The 18,966-nt window shown below is 36.9% G+C and overlaps 1 protein-coding gene across 4 annotated transcripts in view; it reads left to right on the plus strand.

Moving 5' to 3' along the window:
- SLC44A5 (solute carrier family 44 member 5) overlaps nucleotides 1–18,966 on the plus strand; it is a 437,474-nt gene that overhangs the window by 335,800 nt on the left and 82,708 nt on the right. For all 4 annotated transcript variants that reach the window (XM_054438287.2, XM_063654073.1, XM_054438277.1 and 1 more), the window contains one exon: nucleotides 17,016–17,100. In XM_054438287.2, coding sequence (XP_054294262.1) covers nucleotides 17,016–17,100 — 85 coding nt within the window. The remainder of the gene's footprint in view (nucleotides 1–17,015; nucleotides 17,101–18,966) is intronic.

The raw sequence follows: 18,966 nt of genomic DNA on the forward strand, positions 1-18,966 counted from the left end.
AAATAACGCCGCATATCTACAACTATCTGATCTTTGACAAACCTGACAAAAACAAGCAATGGGGAAAGGATTCCCTATTTAATAAATGGTGCTGGGAAAACTGGCTAGCCATATGTAGAAAGCTGAAACTGGATCCCTTCCTTACACCTTATACAAAAATCAATTCAAGGTGGATGAAAGACTTAAACGTTAGACCTAAAGCCATAAAAACCCTAGAAGAAAACCTAGGCATTACCATTCAGGACATAGACATGGGCAAGGACTTCATGTCTAAAACACCAAAAGCAATGGCAACAAAAGCCAAAATTGACAAATGAGATCTAATTAAACTAAAGAGCTTCTGCACAGCAAAAGAAACTACCATCAGAGTGAACAGGCAACCTACAAAATGGGAGAAAATTTTCGCAACCTACTCATCTGACAAAGGGCTAATATCCAGAATCTACAATGAACTCCAACAAATTTACAAGAAAAAAACAAACAACCCCATCAAAAAGTGGGCAAAGGACATGAACAGACACTTCTCAAAAGAAGACGTTTATGCAGCCAAAAAACACATGAAAAAATGCTCACCATCACTGGCCATCAGAGAAATGCAAATCAAAAGCACAATGAGATACCATCTCACACCAGTTAGAATGGCAATCATTAAAAAGTCAGGAAACAACAGGTGCTGGAGAGGATGTGGAGAAATAGGAACACTTTTACACTGTTGGTGGGACTGTAAACTAGTTCAACCATTGCGGAAGTCAGTGTGGCGATTCCTCGGGGATCTAGAACTAGAAATTCCATTTGACCCAGCCATCCCATTACTGGGTATATACCCAAAGGACTATAAATTATGCTGCTATAAAGACACATGCACACGTATTTTTATTGCGGCATTATTCACAATAGCAAAGACTTGGAACCAACCCAAATGTCCAACAATGATAGACTGGATTAAGAAAATGTGGCACATATACACTATGGAATACTATGCAGCCATAAAAAATGATGAGTTCATGTCCTTTGTAGGGACATGGATGAAATTGGAAATCATCATTCTCAGTAAACTATTGCAAGAACAAAAAACCAAACACCACATATTCTCACTCATAGGTGGGAATTGAACAATGAGAACACATGGACACAGGAAGGGGAACATCACACTTTGGGGACTGTTGTGGGGTGGAGGGAGAGGGGAGGGATAGCACTGGGAGATATACCTAATGCTAGATGACAAGTTGGTGGGTGCAGCACACCAGCATGGCACATGTATACATATGTAACTAACCTGCACATTGCGCACATGTACCATACAACCTAAAGTATAATAATAAATAAATAAATAAATAAATGAAAGCATTTAGTTTTCACTGTTACTTGAGCAGATTTTTTAGTATTGAGTGAGTTTTTTACTGTTTACTTTGTTGAGTGCATTCATGGTAGATGATTTTAAGTGGAGTATTGTTATCATGAGAGGGATTGATATGTGCTCAAGGACATGACCCTAAACTCACCATTGGGTGGAAGAGGCCACCTGTGAAATGATAAACAGCATTTTTCTTATCTAAGCAACAGGATACAAAGCTGCTTCCAAAAATGTTTCTATAGCAGCAGTGTCATCAACACAGATTTTCAAATTTGGTATCATGTGTCCTGTTATCTGCTTCATTGCATTTGTAAATTGCTTGTGTTAAAAAGCCATAAGCACAATTTGGCAGGCCTGTTCCTCACATATTAAAACAGTTAAAATGTACCTTTAAGGGATACAAAGTAATGATTTGAAAGCAACATTCCCAACCAGCAAGTGTTTAGGGAATGCCTTCCGTGCCCCAAACAGATTTGCAGTTAATTTTTAAGTGTCAGTGCAAGCAGTTGGTCTAATCACATTTTCTCCTTGACAGAGGGCTTTTAAATGGCTGCAACTCCTGACTCAACCCTAGAGCACAATAAGAACATGCTTTGCAAATGTTTGAAAATGAGAGATAATGTTAGATCATAATACTTGCTCCTGGTACTTCAGAAACATGCATTTCCTCGATATGAGTGAAAAGATAATTTGCCTGAATAAATTTTTCACCATCTCTTACCAATCTTTGGTTATCTGCTATGAATTTCCCTAATAGAATTCTTTTACAAATAATTTCTCTTCTCTCTTTTCTTTCTGTTTTATGCACACAAGACACACATGTGCACCTGCACAAACGTGAGTCAGCTTCACTTAAAGTGGTGTTTTAAAGTTATTCTAAAACAGTGAGATAATGAAGAAAAAAGATGATTGAACCAGATTTGTATTGGTTTTATTCACCAGCGTAACCCAAGTAGTTTAATTCTAGAGCCTGTGCTCTTGAACACTACACTATACTGTATTTTATTTAATAAAAACAATACATGAGGAATAAGTAATGAAAGTTACAGAGAGAGGGGTAGACCAGAACCCCATGATCCTCAACTAATGCTTTTCTCTTCCTCCTCCCCTCCTGCCTCCTCTAATTCAACACTGAGTTGGGCTTAAAACAGCGAGTATCCGAGAACAGTTTGGGGGATAAATGAAAGGCAAGTATTCTTCTGCAATCAAAGATCATCAACAATCTATTATCTTCAGTCTTGTCCTTCTGAGACTGATAGGGGTCACTTTGCTGCAGTGCCATTGTCAATCTTCAGTAATTAAAAAAATTAGTCTCTATTATGTACAGACTAAAAAGGGGAGTGTATTCTTTATCATAATCCACACCTAAATAGTTGGTTTTCTTTCCTTCAGTTAATGCTTGTACTGTGGAGTAAATAAGATTATTTTAGGCAATATTTCATTCTTTGGCCAGAAAAACCTCAAAGGATTTCATGGGTCTCCCAAAAAAAGTGTTATTTACTAGTAGATGTTAATGAGTGTTACATGTAATACTCATTAATGTTACATGTTACATGTAACATTTTCCATTGGGAATGGAGTGCTTCTGGGCACAACCCCCTGTAGGGTTGATGGACCAAATAGTATCCTTTAAACATCATGATGGGAAGCTCATGTCATTGGGTGTTCATTCAGGGCCAAGGGGCTATTTCTCAAAAGAAGAATAGTTATTTTCTGAAAAAAACATGGATTTTCTTCAACACCCTAGAGACCTCTACTGTGACTCTCTAATAGACATTTGCCACAGGCCCAATAAACTATATTGTTCTCTGACAGGTATTTTAGACCCAGTGGCACACCTGTTTGTAAAGCAGCCTGGATTATCTGAAAAGTATTTTATTTCTCTGAGCTCTACTCAAATCTGACAACTAATAAATATTGTACCCCTTTTAATAGCAGAAAATGTAAGACGCAGTAACTTATCTTTCACTATGGAGAAGATATAACTACTGGACCCCTCAGGAACTTTAATGAAGTGGAAAACTCCTGTATTGTCATATTTTTCTCCTATCCATTAGCACATGTGTGTCTTTATAAGGCATCAAGATTATATGCTAACCACTATTCCCCAGATCTTATCAGCATGATGCTATGAATATAAGGAGTCTGTGTGGCATCCTGTGGAGTAAGGATATTATCAAAACCCTGTAGCCTAAATTGTGGCAAAGAGCAAGAAGGTCATATACCCTTGAGGGAAGAAAGTGAAGATGCAGTACTATCTTTACCAGGTAAAAGCAAATGCCCCTAAGGTTATCCACTTATTGGAAAAAGGAGAAAGCATTTCTTTGATCTAGTGCTGCATCCAAAGTGACAGAGGCTGTTTTGATTTGTTCTAGCATAGAGACAACAACTTGAAGAGCAGCTGAAATTAAGGCAATGACTTGGTTGAGCTTAAGAGAATACACTAACAATCTTCAGAACCTGTCTTCCCTCTGCACTGCCAATCAGTATCATATATAGTTTCTCTAGAAAGAATGTGTTGAGAAATAGTATTATACTAAATATGAGATGTATTCATCTCTATATCTTCAGAGTTTATGTGTGCCTGTATCATTCATTCATGAATGACCAAATAAATAGAAATGTGACAATTGACAATTCAGTATTAATGAATGAATGAAAAGGAGTTTGATCATATTCTAGACTGGAATTTTAAAATAAAGCTTTTCATGTTTACTTTAACAACTAAGGTAAATAGATGTCAGATACTGTGTAATAGTTTAGGTCTTAAGGAATATTTTAAATCAAGTTTAGGATTCCATGTGTTAAATCATACAGTGAGGACTGAAAAATACTAAAATCCTAGAAAGTGTAGCTATAAGCTTAACACATAATAAATTAAATAGAAAAGATGTGTTTCCTAATTATTAAGAATATTTAATTTGAAAAAAGAAAGATGGTGAAATTATTTCCTTCAAATATAAAAGTTTTTTTAGGGCTTGCTGCTGAGGCTCTGTGAGACAGCCGAAAACCTTTGAAGACAAAGGACATAACCTCTTGGAAGCTCCATGGCCCCATCCAGCTCCTGAGAAACCTGAATACTTATCCATGCAACCCTAGAGCAAGCTTGTATCCTTCCTATACTACCAGAGCTGATGCTGTCTTGAAAGCATCACCTCCTGGCTGGAGGCCAACACAAAATAAGGGCAGTAAATAAATCTACAACCAAGGACCCTCACAGAGTACACTTCACTCCCTTACTACCTCTGCCAGAGTAGGTGCTGGTACTCACGGCTGAGAGACCTAAAGATGGATCACATCACAGGACTCTTCGTAGACACTCCCCAGTAGCAGCTCACAGCCCTTTAGTTCCACTGGGTGGCTAGACTCAGAAGAGAAATAACACCTACTGCAATTTGGTTCTCAGGATGCCCCATCCCTTGGGGAAGAGGAAGAGCACCACATCAAGGAAGCACCCTGTGAGATAAAAGAATCTGAACAGCAGCCCTTGAGCCCCAGATCTTCCTCCTGACATAGTCTACCCAAATGAGAAGGAACCAGAAAAACGATTCTAGTAATATGACAAAACAAGGTTTTTTAGTACCCCCAAAAGATCACACTAACTCACCAGCAATGGATCCAAACTAAGTCTTTGCATTGCCAAAAAAAAAAAAAAAAAAAAAAAAAAAGAATTCAGAAGGTCAATTATTAAGCTACTCAACAAGGCACCAGAGAAAGATGAATACCAACTTACAGAAATCAAAAAAAGTTACAGAATATGAACAGAAAAATCTCCAGAGAAATAGAGGGCATAAATAAAAAACAATCACAACTTCTGGAAATGAAGAACACACAGAGAAATACAAAATACACTGGAAATTCTCAACAGTAGAATTGAAAAAGTAGAAGAAAGATCTTCAGAGCTCAAAGACAAGGCTTTCATATTAACCCAATCCAACAAAGACAGAAAAATAATAAAAAAAACAAAGCCTCCAAAAAGTTTGGGATTATGATAAACAACCAAATTTAAGAATAATTTGTGTTTGCAAGGAAGAAGAGAAATCTAAAAGTTTGGAAAATATATTTGAGGGACTAATCGAGGAAAACTTCCCTGCCCTTGCTAGAGATATAGACATCCAAATACAGGAAGCTCAAAGAACAATGGTGAAATTCATCACAAAAAGATTATCATATACATCAGGTTATCTAAAGTCAAGACAAAGGAAAGAATTTCAAGAGCAGTGAGGCAAAAGCATCAGGTAACCTATAAAGGAAAACCTATCATATTAACAGGAGATTCCTCAGCAGAAACCCCGCAAGCTAGAAAGGATTGGAGTCCTATCTTTAGGCTCCTTAAACAAAACCAGCAAAACCAAGTTTCATAAATGAAAAAAAAGATACAAGCTTTTTCAGACAAATAAATGCTGAGAGAATTTGTCACTACCAAGCCAGCATGACAAGAACTGCTAAAAGGAGCTCTAAATCTTGAAACGAATCCTCAAAATACACCAAAATAGCACCTCCTTAAAGCATAAATCTCAACGGACCTATAAAACAATAACACAATGAAAAAATCAAGGTATTTAGGCAACAACTATCATGATGAATAGAATAGTACCTCACTTTTCAATACTAACATTGAATGTAAATGATGTAAATGCTCCACTTAAAAGATTTGGATTGGCAGAATGGACAAGAATTCACCAACCAAGTATCTGCTATCTTCAAGAGACTCACCTGACAGATAAGGACTCACATGAACTTAAGGTAAAGGGGTGGAAAAAGATATTCCATGAAAATGAACACCAAAATCAAGCAAGAGTAGCTATTCTTACATCAAACAAAACAGACATTAAAGCGACCACAGTTTAAAAAGACAAACAGGGACATTATATAATGATAAAAGAACTAGTCCAACGGGAAAATATCACAATTCTAAATATGTATGCACCTAACTCTAGAGCTCCCTAATTTATAAAACTATTACTACTAGACCTGAGAAATGAGTTAGATGGCAACATAATAATAGTGGGGGATTTCAACACTCCACTGACAGCGCTAAACAGGTCATCAAGACAAAAAGTCAAAAAACAACAATGGACTTAAACTATATCCTAGAACAAATGGACTTAACAGATATTTACAGAAAATTCTACCCAACAACTGCAGAATATACATTCTATTCAACAGCACATGAAACATTCTCCAAGATAGACCATATGATAGGCCACAAAACAAGTCTCAATAAATTTAAGAAAATCAAAATTATATCAAGTACTCCCTCAAACCACAGTAGAATAAAATCAGAAATGAACTCATAAAGGAACTCTCAAAACCATGCAAATACATGGAAATTAAATAACCTGCTCCTGAATTATTATTGGGTCAACAATAAAATCAAGATGGAAATTTAAAAAATTATTTGAACTATACAAAAATAGTGACACAACCTAATAAAACCTCTGGGATACAGCAAAAGTGGTGCTAAGATGACTCTTTGTAGCATTAAATGCTGACATCAAAAAGTCTGAAAGAGCACAAATAGACAATCTAAAGTCACACCTCAAGGAACTAGAGAAACAAGAACAAACCAAACCCAAACCCAGTAGAAGAAAAGAAATAACATCAGAGAAGAGCTAAATAAAATTGAAACACACAAAAAAAGATAAATGAAACAAAATGCTCGTTCTTTGAAAAGATAAACAAAATTGATAGACCATTAGTAAGATTAATCAAGAAGAGAGAAGATCCAATTAGAAACAAAATGGGAGAATTACAACCAATATCACAGAAATACAAAAGATTATTTAAGGCTACTATGAACACCTGTATGTGCACAAACTAGAAAACCTAGAGGAGATGGATAAATTCCTGGAAATATACAACCCTCCTAGATTAAACCAGGAAGAAATAGAAACTCTGAACAGACCAACAAGATTGAAATGATAATTTTAAAATTGCCAACAAGAAAAAAGTCCAGGACCAGACAGATTCACAGATGAATCTATCAGACATTCAAAGAAAAAGTTGTACCAATCCTATAGACACTATTCCAAAAGATAAAGAGGGAACCTTCTAAATCATTTTATGAAGCCAATATCACCCTAATGCCAAAACCGGGAAAGAACATAACACACACAAAAAATCTATAGACCAATATTCGTGATGAACATAGATGCAAAAATCCTCAACAAAACACTGGCTTACTGAATCCAACAGCACATCAAAAAGATAATACATTATGATCAAGTGGGTTTCATACCAGAGATTCAGGGATGATTTAACATATGCAAGTCAATAAATGTGATACATCACATAAACAGATTTAAAAACAAAAATTGTATGATCATCTCAATAGACGCAGGAAAAGCATTTGATAAAATTCAGCATTCCTTTAGTATTAAGGCCCTCAGCAAAATTGGCATAGAAGGCACACACCTTAAGGTAATAAAAGCTATTTATGAAAAACCCACAGCCAACATTATACTAAACTGGGAAAAGTTTAAACCATTCCCCCTGAGAACTGAAACAAGACAAGGATGCTTGCTTTCAACACTTCTATTGAATGTAGTACTAGAAGTCCTAGCCAGAGTAACCAGACAATATTAATAAATAAAGGGCATTCAAATCAGTAAAGAGGAAGTCAAACTGTCATTGTTCACCAATGATATGATTGTCTACCTAGAAAACCCTAAAGACTCATCCAAAAAGCTGCTAGAACTGATAAATAAATTCAGTATAAATAAATAAAGTTTCAGGATACAAAATCAATGTACACAAATTAGTAGCACTGCTATACACAAAGTGACCAAACTGAGAATCAAATCAAGAACCCAATCCCTTTTATAATAACTGAAAAACAAAAACAAAATACTTAGGAATATACCAAACCAAGGAGGTGACACATCGCTACACAGAAAACTACAAAACACTGCTGAAAGAAATCATAGATGACAGAAACAAATGGAAACACATACCATGCTCATGGATGGGTAGAATCAATATTGTGAAAATGACCATAGTGCTGAAAACAACGTACAGATTAGGCCATTTCGCATCAAAATACCATTATTCTTCACAGAAGTTGAAAAAACAATCTTAAAATTCATATGGAATCAAAAAGGAGCCTGCATAACCAAAGCAAGAGTAAGCAAAAAGAACAAATCTGAAGGGATCACAGATCACATCACCCAACTTCAAACTATACTATAAGGCCATAGTCACCAAAACAGCATTGTACTGGTATAAAAAATAGGCACATAGCCCAATGGGGCAGAATAGAAAACCCAGAAATAAAGCCAAATACTTACAGCCAACTGATCTTCGACAAAGCAAACAAAAAAAAAAGTGGGGAAAGGACATCCTGTTCAACAAATGGTGCTGGGGTAATTGGTAAGCCATATGTAGAAGAACAAAACTGGATCCTCATCTCTCACCTTATACAAAAATCAACTGAAGATGAATCAAAGATTTAAATCTAAGACCTGAAACCATAAAAATTCTAGAAAATAACATCAGAAAAACTCTTCTGGACATTGGCTTAGACAAAAAGTTCGTGACCAAGAACCCACAAGCAAATGTGACAAAAAAAACAAAGATAAATTGATGGGACTTAAGTAAACTAAAAAGCTTCTGCACAGAAAAAGAAATAATCAGCAGAGTAAACAGACAACACACAGAGTTGGAGAAACTCTTCACAAAATATGTGTCTGACAAAGGACTAATATCCAGAATCCACAAAAAACTCAAACAAATCAGAAAGAAAAACACCAAAGAATCTGATCAAAAAGTGGGCAAAGGACATGAATAGACAATTCTCAAAAGAAGATATACAAATGGCCAACAAACACATGAAAGAATGCTCAAGATCACTAATTACCAGGGAAATGCAAATCAAAACCACAACACAATACCACCTTATTCCTGCAAGAATGGCCATAATAAAAAAAAAAGATGCTGATGTGGATGTGATGAAAAGGGAATATTTTACACTGCTGGTGGGAATGCAAACTAATACAACCACTATGGAAAACAGTGCGGAGATTCCTTAAAGAACTAAAAGTAGATCTGCCATTTGATCCAGCAGTCCCTCTACTGGGTATCTACCCAGAGAAAAAGAAATCATTATATGAAAAAGATACTTGCACACACATGTTTACAGTCATCCGATTCACAAATGCAAAAATATGGTGTATTAGCCCATTCTCACACTGCTAATAAAAACATACCCAAGACTGGGTAATTTATAAAGGGAAGAGGTTTAATTAAGTCACAGTTCAGCATGGCTGGGGAGACCTCAGGAAACTTACAATCATGGTGGAAGGGGAAGCAAACACATCCTTCTTCACATGGCAGCAGGAAGAAGAAGTGCAGAGCAAAGGGGGAAAAAGCCCCTTATAAAACCATTAGATCTCATGATCTTAATGGTTCACTTGCTGTTCACTATCACAAGAACAGCACGGGGAAACTGCACCCATGATCTAGTGACCTTCCATGAAGCTCCTCTCCCAACATGTGGGGATTACACTCAGATTATAATTCAAGAAGAAATTTTGGTGGGAACACAGAACCAGACCATATTATTCCACCCCTGGCCCCTTCCAAATCTCACATGCTTCTCACATTTCAAAACACAATTATGCCTTCCCAACAGTTCCTTAAAGTCTTAACTCATTTCACCATTAACCCAAAAGTCCAAGTCCAAAGTCTCATCTGAGACAAGGCAAGTTCCTTCTGCCTGTGAACCTGTAAAATCAAAAGCAAGTTAATTACTTCTAGATAAAATAGGGATACAGGCATTGGGTAAATACACCCATTCCAAATGGGAGAAATTGGCCAAAACAAAGGGGCTATAGGCCCCATGCAAGTCTGTAATCCAATAGGGCAGTCATTAAACCTTAAAGTTTTGAAATGATTTTCCTTGATTCTATGTCTCACATCCAGGTCATGCTGATGCAAGAGGTGGGCTCCGTTGGTCATGGGCAGCTCCACCCCTGTGACTTGGCAGGGTACAGCCCCCTTTCCAGCTGTTGTCACTGGCTGGCATTGAGTGTCTGTGGCTTTTCCAGTTCCATCATGCAAGCTGTTGGACCTACCATTCTGGGATCTAGAGGATGGTGGGCCTCTTCTAACAGCTCCACTAGGCAATGCTCCAGTGGAGGTTCTGACTTTATATTTCCCTTCTGCACTGCCCTAGCAGAGGTTCTCCATGAGGGTTCCACCTCTGAAACAAACTTCTGCCTGGACATACAGGCATTTCCATACATCCTCTGAAATCTAGGTGAAGGTTCCCAAACCTCAATTCTTGTCTTCTGTGCACCCACAGGACCAACACCATATGGAAGTTGCCAAGGCTCAGGACTTTCACCCTATGAAGCAATGGGCTGAGCTATACCCTGGCCCCTTTCAGCCACAGCTGGAGTGGCTGGGATGTGGGGCACCAAGTCCCTAGGCTGAACACAGCAGTGGGGGCCTGGCCCCAGCCCAGGAAACCATTTCCCTTCTTAGGTTCTGAGCCTGTGATCAGAGGGGCTGCCTTTCAAGTCTTTGACATGCCCTGGAGACATTTTCCCCTTTATCTTGGTGGTTAACATCTGGCTGCTTGATACTGAGACAAATTTCTGCAGCAGGCTCGAATTTCTCCCCAGAAAATGGGTTTTTCTTTTCTATCAGATTGTTGGGCTGCAAATTTTCCAAACTTTTATGGTCCACATCCTCTTGAACATTTTGCTGCTTAGAAATTTCTTCCACCAGATACCCTAAATCATCTCTCTCAAGTTCAAAATTCCACAGATCTCTAGGACAGGGGCAAAATGCTGCCATTCTCCTTGCTAAAGCATAGCAAGAGTCACTTTTGCTCTAGTTCCCAATAATTTCCTCATCTCCGTCTGAGATCATCTCAGCCTGGACTTCATTGTCCATATCACTGTCAGCATTTTGGTCAAAGCTATTCAATAAGTCTCTAAGTTGTTCCAAACTTTCCTACCTCTACCTGTCTTCTGAGCCCTCCAAGTCTCTAGGAAGTTCCAAACTGTCCCACATTTTCCTGTCTTCTTCTGAGCCCTCCAAACTGCTCCAATCTCTGCCTATTACACAGTTCCAAAGTAACTTCCACATTTTTGGGTGTCTTTATAGCGGCACCCCATTCCTGGTACCAATTTATTGTATTATTCCGTTATCATGCTGCTAATAAAGACACACCCGAGACTGTGTAATTTATAAAGGAAAGAGTTTTAATTGATTCACAGTTCAGCATGACTGGGGAGGTCTCAGGAAATTTACAATCATGGCAGAAGGAGAAGCAAACACATCTTTCTTCACATGGAGGCAGGAAGGAGACATGCATAGTGAAGGGGGGAAATGTCCCTTATAAAACCATCAGATCTCATGAGAACTCACTCACTATCATGAGAACAGCATGGTAGAACCACCCTCATGATCTAATCACCTCCCACGATATCCCTCCTCCAACACGTGAGGATTATAATTTGGATTACAATTCAAGATGAGACTTTAGTGGGGACACAAGGCCAGACCATATCATATGGAACTAGCCCAAATGCCCGTCAATCAATGAGTGAATAAAGAAAAGCTGTAATATATATATATATACAATGGAATACTACTCAGCCACAACAAGGAATGAAATAATGTAATTTGCGGCAACCTGGATGGCACTGGAGACCATCGTTCAAAGTGAAGTAACTCAGGAATGCAAAACCAAACAGCGTATGTTTTCGCTTATAGATGGAAGCTAAGCTATGAGGATGCAAAGGCACACAAGTGATACAATGTACTTTGAAGACTCTAGGGAAAAAGTAGGAGGGGTTGAGAGATAAGATACTACACATTGGATAGAATGTACACTGCTCAGGTGCACCAAAATCTCAGAAATGACCATTAAAGGACTTATCCATGTAATGAAACACCACCTGTTCCCCAAAAACCTATTGAAATAAAAATACATAAATAAATGTATACATACATACAAACATACATTTTATAAGCTTAAAAAAAGGAAACTGTTTGGGGATACTATACATTAATTAAAAATATAAGCCAAAGGGTAAAAAAGTTAGCTATAAGATAAAGTCTGAAGAACTAAAACAAAAGATTTTTTAAAAACTATATAATAATTCATTATCTATTGCTGCATTGTAAACTACACTCAAACTTGGCAACTTAAAAAACAAATATTTCTTATTTCACAATTTCCATGGTCAGGAATGTAGGAACGGCTTGGTTGGGTGGTTCTGGGTCCAGGTTCTTTATGAAGTTGTGGTTATGATGTAAGCCAAAGCTGCAGTCAACTGAAGGCTTGAGTAAGGTGGACGATGTGCCTTTAAGATGGCTTACTCCTACACCTCACTTTCTGCCTGACCTTCCCATGTCCCACTGATGTAGGTGAAAACTTGTTTTCACAGATTTGAATCTAGAAATTCTGTTCTAAAATTATGAAAGCTTAAAAAAATGGGATCTCATGGAGGTACAGAGTAGAATGGTTGGTTAGCGGGGCTGGAAAGGGAATAAGGGAGGGAGGGATGAAGAGAAGTTGGTTAATGAGGGAAAAATTCCATTCAAAGGAATAAATTTTAGTAGCTGACAGTACAGTGGGGAAACTGTAGTTAACAATAATTTATTGTATATTTCAAAATAGCTTGAAGACAAGAATTGTAGTGTTCCCAACACAAAGAAAAATGTTTGAGGTGATAGATATTCCAATTACCCTGATTTGATCATTAAACCTTGTATACATGTATCAAAACATCATGTGTACCTGAAAAATATGTGCAACTATATCAATAAAAATATAAAATAAAATAAAGTAACAAAAGTTATTTTGCATGATTGCAGTAAGTACCAAGGGAATTTGAAAGAAGATTCTACTTTTTTGTTGTTAGAATTTGCTAAAATTTGTTCATTTAGGAAAATTATATAATTAAAAACACCACTTGTTGTATTTGATTTTCCTATTCAATATACATATTTCCTCCTGCACTTAAAGGTGCTACAGTCACAGTGATTCTACCTGTAGGTGTAAGCCCTTGACTACTCACATCTCTTCCAGTTTAGTCACATTTGAGCATTTGCATATTGATGTGCATACTATTTAATTATAAATTACTTTCTTATTATTTCTCATTCATATTACACAGGATATTTTATTGACTTTTTAAAGGAAATTATGGGTTTGGCTGAGATATATTATCTGTGACTATTATTTCAAGATTGTACAAAGAGCATTGTAAACTATTATAAAAAGGATGTGTTGGGTATGATGTGCTTGAGAATGACTGTCATACAAACTGGTGATGTTGTGGCACTCGTAATCGCCTTATATAAGAAGCCCTTGACACTGTTCTTTCTACTAGAACAGATCTGTCCAGGAGAAATATGAAGTGAATTATATGTGTAAGTTTAAATTTTCTGATAGCTACATTTAAGAGCATAAAAGGAAACAGGTGAAAATAATTTTAATAATAACTTAATAATATATTTTATTTACTTAAATATAACAAAATATTTCAAATGTAACCAATATAAAAATTAAGATATTCTTCTTTGTTGTTGTTTATAATGTCTTTAAAATATGATGTGTATTTTGCACTTACAGTATGTCCCAATTTGGAGAAGCCATTTCAAGTGCTGAATAGACACATGGATAGTGGCTACCATATTGGACAGCATAGTTTTGGATTTTCCATGAATAGAAAAATTCCAAGAAAGGGAGTAAAATGTCAGAAGCTCCTTAATTTATTAACAGGGACAAAATGATGGCTGCTGCCCATCTCCTTTTTTTCCTCTTTTTTGTAGCTTTCAGCTCAAAGTCTTTTATGTTCCAGCTCAAACACAGACCATCTGCAGCACAACTTCTGTGCCAGAGGCTGTGTGGAGAGGTGTAGCAGCAGCTCAGTAAACACAACAACCTGCCACAGTTCAAAACCAGAAAGTCAAGAAGGAGTATTCTTCTCTTGACACTTCCATCTTCATCTCTCTCTCCTTTATCACCAGACACTCAGATCCCTCCCAATCAGATACGCCCCTTCTCCCCGCCACAAGTATGAAGCTTTTCTCCCCAAGTGGCAAAAGCTCCAAAATTGCCTGTCATCTCTTTTCCTACGTTATGAGCATTTTGCTGATCCTTATTTAGCTGATGTCCTTGTTTTCCCCCTGTTAAGCTCATTCCTGCTCTATCCTTTTGCAGAAAGCATTATCGCCTTTCTAGTTTGATGGTTAAAACCACAGGAAAGCAAGCAACACTCCTGAGTTCATACCTTGTTTATCTCACTTAAAGCTGTGTGATTTTGAGCAGTAAATTAAACTCTGAGCTGCAGCTATCTATACCATTCAGGTGAAAGCAATACCTAGCTTTTAGGCTTGCTATGAGACTCAGCTGAGACAATGGGTGTAATCAAGTTAGCACAACATCTGTCACATTGTGAGCAATTAATACATGAAAGCTCTTATTATTATACTATTTCCTCAATCTATAAATCCTTCCCTACTTCCAGCCACATATCCAAATCCTAATTATTTTTTAAAGTCTTTCTCAAGTCTCACCTGTTCTCTAAACCTTCTACAAACCTTATTCTCCCCTTTTCTTGTATTTCTTGAGAACTCTAACATAAACTCACATTGGTATGACTTCTAGTATGGGACACATAGTGATCATTTAATAAATCCTTTACTTAATTAATTGATGATGAAAAAGGGAAAGAAAACAATAGCAGATGCTGCGGATACCTGACCCTGCTTCCCCTTGACCCACCTGAGTTTTTTTGCAGCTGTGGTGGGCAGTTTTACGATTCCTACTGACAGACATGTTCCACGCGGCTCTGCAGAAGTTTCCCAGTGGGATGGAGCCCCAGCTGCCTGCAACAGTATTCGACTCATTAACATGCACTTGATTGGCTTTGCTTCCTTCCGTCTCATCTCCCTCATACCCATTTAAGCTTCCTGGAATCACCTCCCAGATAAACCACCTGCATCAAAGTTCTTGTCTTAGATTTTGCTTTTGGGGAAACCCAAATAAGACAAGAACTAAGATTACTGAGTCCATATTGTATGCCAAGCACCATGTTAGTCACTCTACTTTCATTATCTTCTTTTATATTCTCAACATTCTTGTGGGATTAGGTATTATTATACTCATTTTGTAGTAACAAATTAGAAAGTCAGGACTCAAAATAATTAAGTGACTCACTCAGGAAAAATCTAGCAATCCAAATGCTTTGGGTGCTCATTTCTGAATTAATGATTGTATACAAAAAAAAGAATAAGGCATTTTAGAATAAAGCTTTAAAAACATTACAGAAAAATAGGTAAAATAAAGCTCTTTCTTAGATTTAGCCAAAACATGACAAACCAAGATATAGAAGCAGAATGTAATAATATAGGGTCTAGAGACATCGCACATTGAACACTTTGTTATTTAAATGCCTTATTTGTAGTCCACTTTCTTTATTCTGGGAAATAGAGACGGGAAGATATGGCAGCTGAGAGCTACCCAAATGAGTCAGATTTAATAAGAAGGTATTAGAAGATGAAACCAGTTTGGTCTCTATGACATTGGAGAAAGAATTAGACAAAGGGGACTTTTGTGAGTGCTAGATACTAAAAAGACAGGCTTAGATTGAGAAAAATTATTGAGAAAAATTTTTCTTCCATATTAAAATTCTCATACAGAATTGATTTTTTTATCTTCCCAAGTCACACAGGCCATATACATAAGAGTGATTGAATTATAACATGAAATGTCAAATCCAATAAATGTGGGGAGGGAGATAGCTGGGCAAATGTTAAAGGAAGCAAAGGACAAAGAGATATGTTTCCATATTCAGAGGCAAGCATTAGATGACCCGAGCGCATTTCCCGGATTTTTAGGAACTGTATTAGTCAAATCGGAGAAGTTAGAAATATTCAGCTAAAATTAGAAAGCATTTCCTAATTGACCTGATATACATTACTCTCTGTGGTCCTATGGTCTAGCTATCAAATTAAGTTTATAATTCTTAAAAAATAAGGGTAATGTGTTTGAGCCCATTGTCTTCATAGAAAATCAAGTCCTTAGTTTTCATGAAGTTTGAGATCACTTGATACTTCTATTAAGCCCTGAGATTATCAGACAGAACTTAGGGTAAGTCTTTATTACATATTGCCTCTGCAGTTTCTATTGTTTGCCTTTATAATGTCACATGAAATCATAAAGAACTAGTAAATTTGAATTGGGCGTTATAGTTTCATTCCTTTGAATTTTTTAATGGTTTTCACTTATGCATAACCCAGAAGTATTATATCATATTATTTACTGTAAATGTATTAGGTCTGCTATGAAGTCATTCAGTTTTGAACCCTAGAAAAAAGTGACTTCTAGCCAACTGAGCTTTTATAATGTGCCCTCTAATTCACATTTTAATAAATGTCATTTTCTAAGTGCATTACCTCATGTTTTGGCTACAACCCAGCTGAATCCCGAGAGAATAAGAGAAATGTGCTTTCTGACTGGTTCATCCATATTTTATTTTACTTTTCATTAAGAAATTACTCTTTGAAGAAAATCAATAATCTTCTGTGACTGAGGGGAGAGGTTAGTGTGTTGCAGTGGTGCATTCTAATATCTCAAATCAAACTGCCTTTAGCCGGCTTTTGCTGATAGCATTTTTGTCCTTTCTTGTTCCTGCAGCCTGGGTACATGGGGACCCCAGAAGAGCAGCCTATCCTACAGACAGCCAGGGCCACTTTTGTGGCCAGAAGGGCACCCCCAATGAGTGAGTATGGCCACCTTTGCTTTGTGTGATTTTACTGTCTAAACTGGAACCTAGATATCACTTTTACAGTAATCCTACTAGACTTCTTAAGAAGATTTAAATTCATAAAGGAAGCCTTCCCTCCCCTTTTTCTAACAGATAGCTATAAGCAGTTGGGAAGTTTTATATTATACATCTTAAGACATGATGTCAGTGTTATGCAGCATTTTATTAGAATGCATGAAGACTCTAGTTATAAAAATATAATGAATAGATTGGACCAATGATTTTATCAGAAGCTATATTTTTAAATGCCTTATAAATGGGCTATTAGAAGACTGAGGTATGAGTAGCTGCTACAAAGCTAGACAGTCCAATTGTTAGGATTATTTTTGTCACAGTGTCTACTGATAAATCATTCCACCTTTCGAAGTAAGGGGCACACCCAGAAAGTCTTCAGTGCTTGGTATCCTTTTCCAGGCAACCTGGCTGCTGTGGGCAATGTCCCTGGGTAGCTGAAACAAACGAGGAAGAATGTTCCATCAAATTTATTTCTAATGGTAATCATAACAGAAGTTTTCATTTCTGAAAGCACATTGTCTATTTTTCTAACCTAAGAAAATAAACCACACACACAAGCAGCCCCCCATAAATCTCACATTTTTAGAAAACCTTCCCTCTTCTCTCACTGGTCCATTTCTCTGTGGAAACCTGGGGTGGTTGCTGGATCTTCTGGTTCTTCAAAACCAATCCAGTTTCTATAAAAGCTGGCTCTACAGGGTTAAAAAAAAACCCAAAGCAACCACACCCCTCACTTCCAAGAACAACAACAAAAAGCATAGCTGCGGACACTTCAGTTATGTTGTCTATGCTGCCCACTTGTAACTATGGAGAATATTATTACAAGAGATAAACAGATTTTAAAAATAGATGCTCAGTAATTTTAAAAATTGACAACAAAAAGTCCAAAATCAGATGAATTCACACCTGAATTTTACCAGATATTCAAAGAATTGGTACCGATCCTACTAAAACTATTCCAAAAGATAGAGAAAGAGGGGCTCCTCCTATATCATTCTATGAAGCCAGTATCACCCTAATATTAAAACCAAGAAAGAACATAACAAAAATGAAAGCTGCAGCCAATATCCTTAATGAACATAGATGCAAAAATTCTTAACAAAATATTAGCTAACTGAATCCAACAGGACATCAATAGGTTAATACATCATGATCAAGTGAGTTTCATACCAGGGATGTAGGGATGGTTTAACATATGCAAGCTAATAAATGTTATACATCGCATACACAGAATTAAAAACAAAAATTGTGTGATAAATCTCAATAGATGCAGAAAAAGCATTTGATAAAATCTAGCATTGCTTTCTGATGAGAGCCCTCAACAAAAAGGAATAGAAGGGACTTACCTCAAAGTAATAAAAGGCATCTGTAAAAAATCCACAGCCAACATCATACTACATGGGGAAAAGTTGAATGCATTCACCCTGAGAACTGGAAAAAGACAAGGATGTCCACATGCAACACTTCTATCCAACATAGCACTGGAAGTCCTAGTCAGAGCAGTCAGACAAAAAAAGAAATAAAGGGCAAGTTGGAAAAGAGGAAGTCAAACTGTCACTGTTTGCTGATGATATGATCACATAGCTAGAAAACTCTAAAGACTCATCCAAAAGGCTCCTAGACCCAATAAATGAATTCACTAAAGGCTCGGGTTACAAAATCAATGTACACAAATTAGTAGCACTGCTCTCCATCATCAATGACCAAGCTGAGAATCAAATCAAGAACTCAATCCCTTTTACAACATCTGCAAAAAATAAAATAAAATACCTAGGAACACACTTAACCAACGAGGTAAAAGATGTC

Source organism: Pongo pygmaeus, chromosome 1 (assembly GCF_028885625.2).
Source record: "Pongo pygmaeus isolate AG05252 chromosome 1, NHGRI_mPonPyg2-v2.0_pri, whole genome shotgun sequence".
NCBI lineage: Eukaryota > Metazoa > Chordata > Mammalia > Primates > Hominidae > Pongo > Pongo pygmaeus.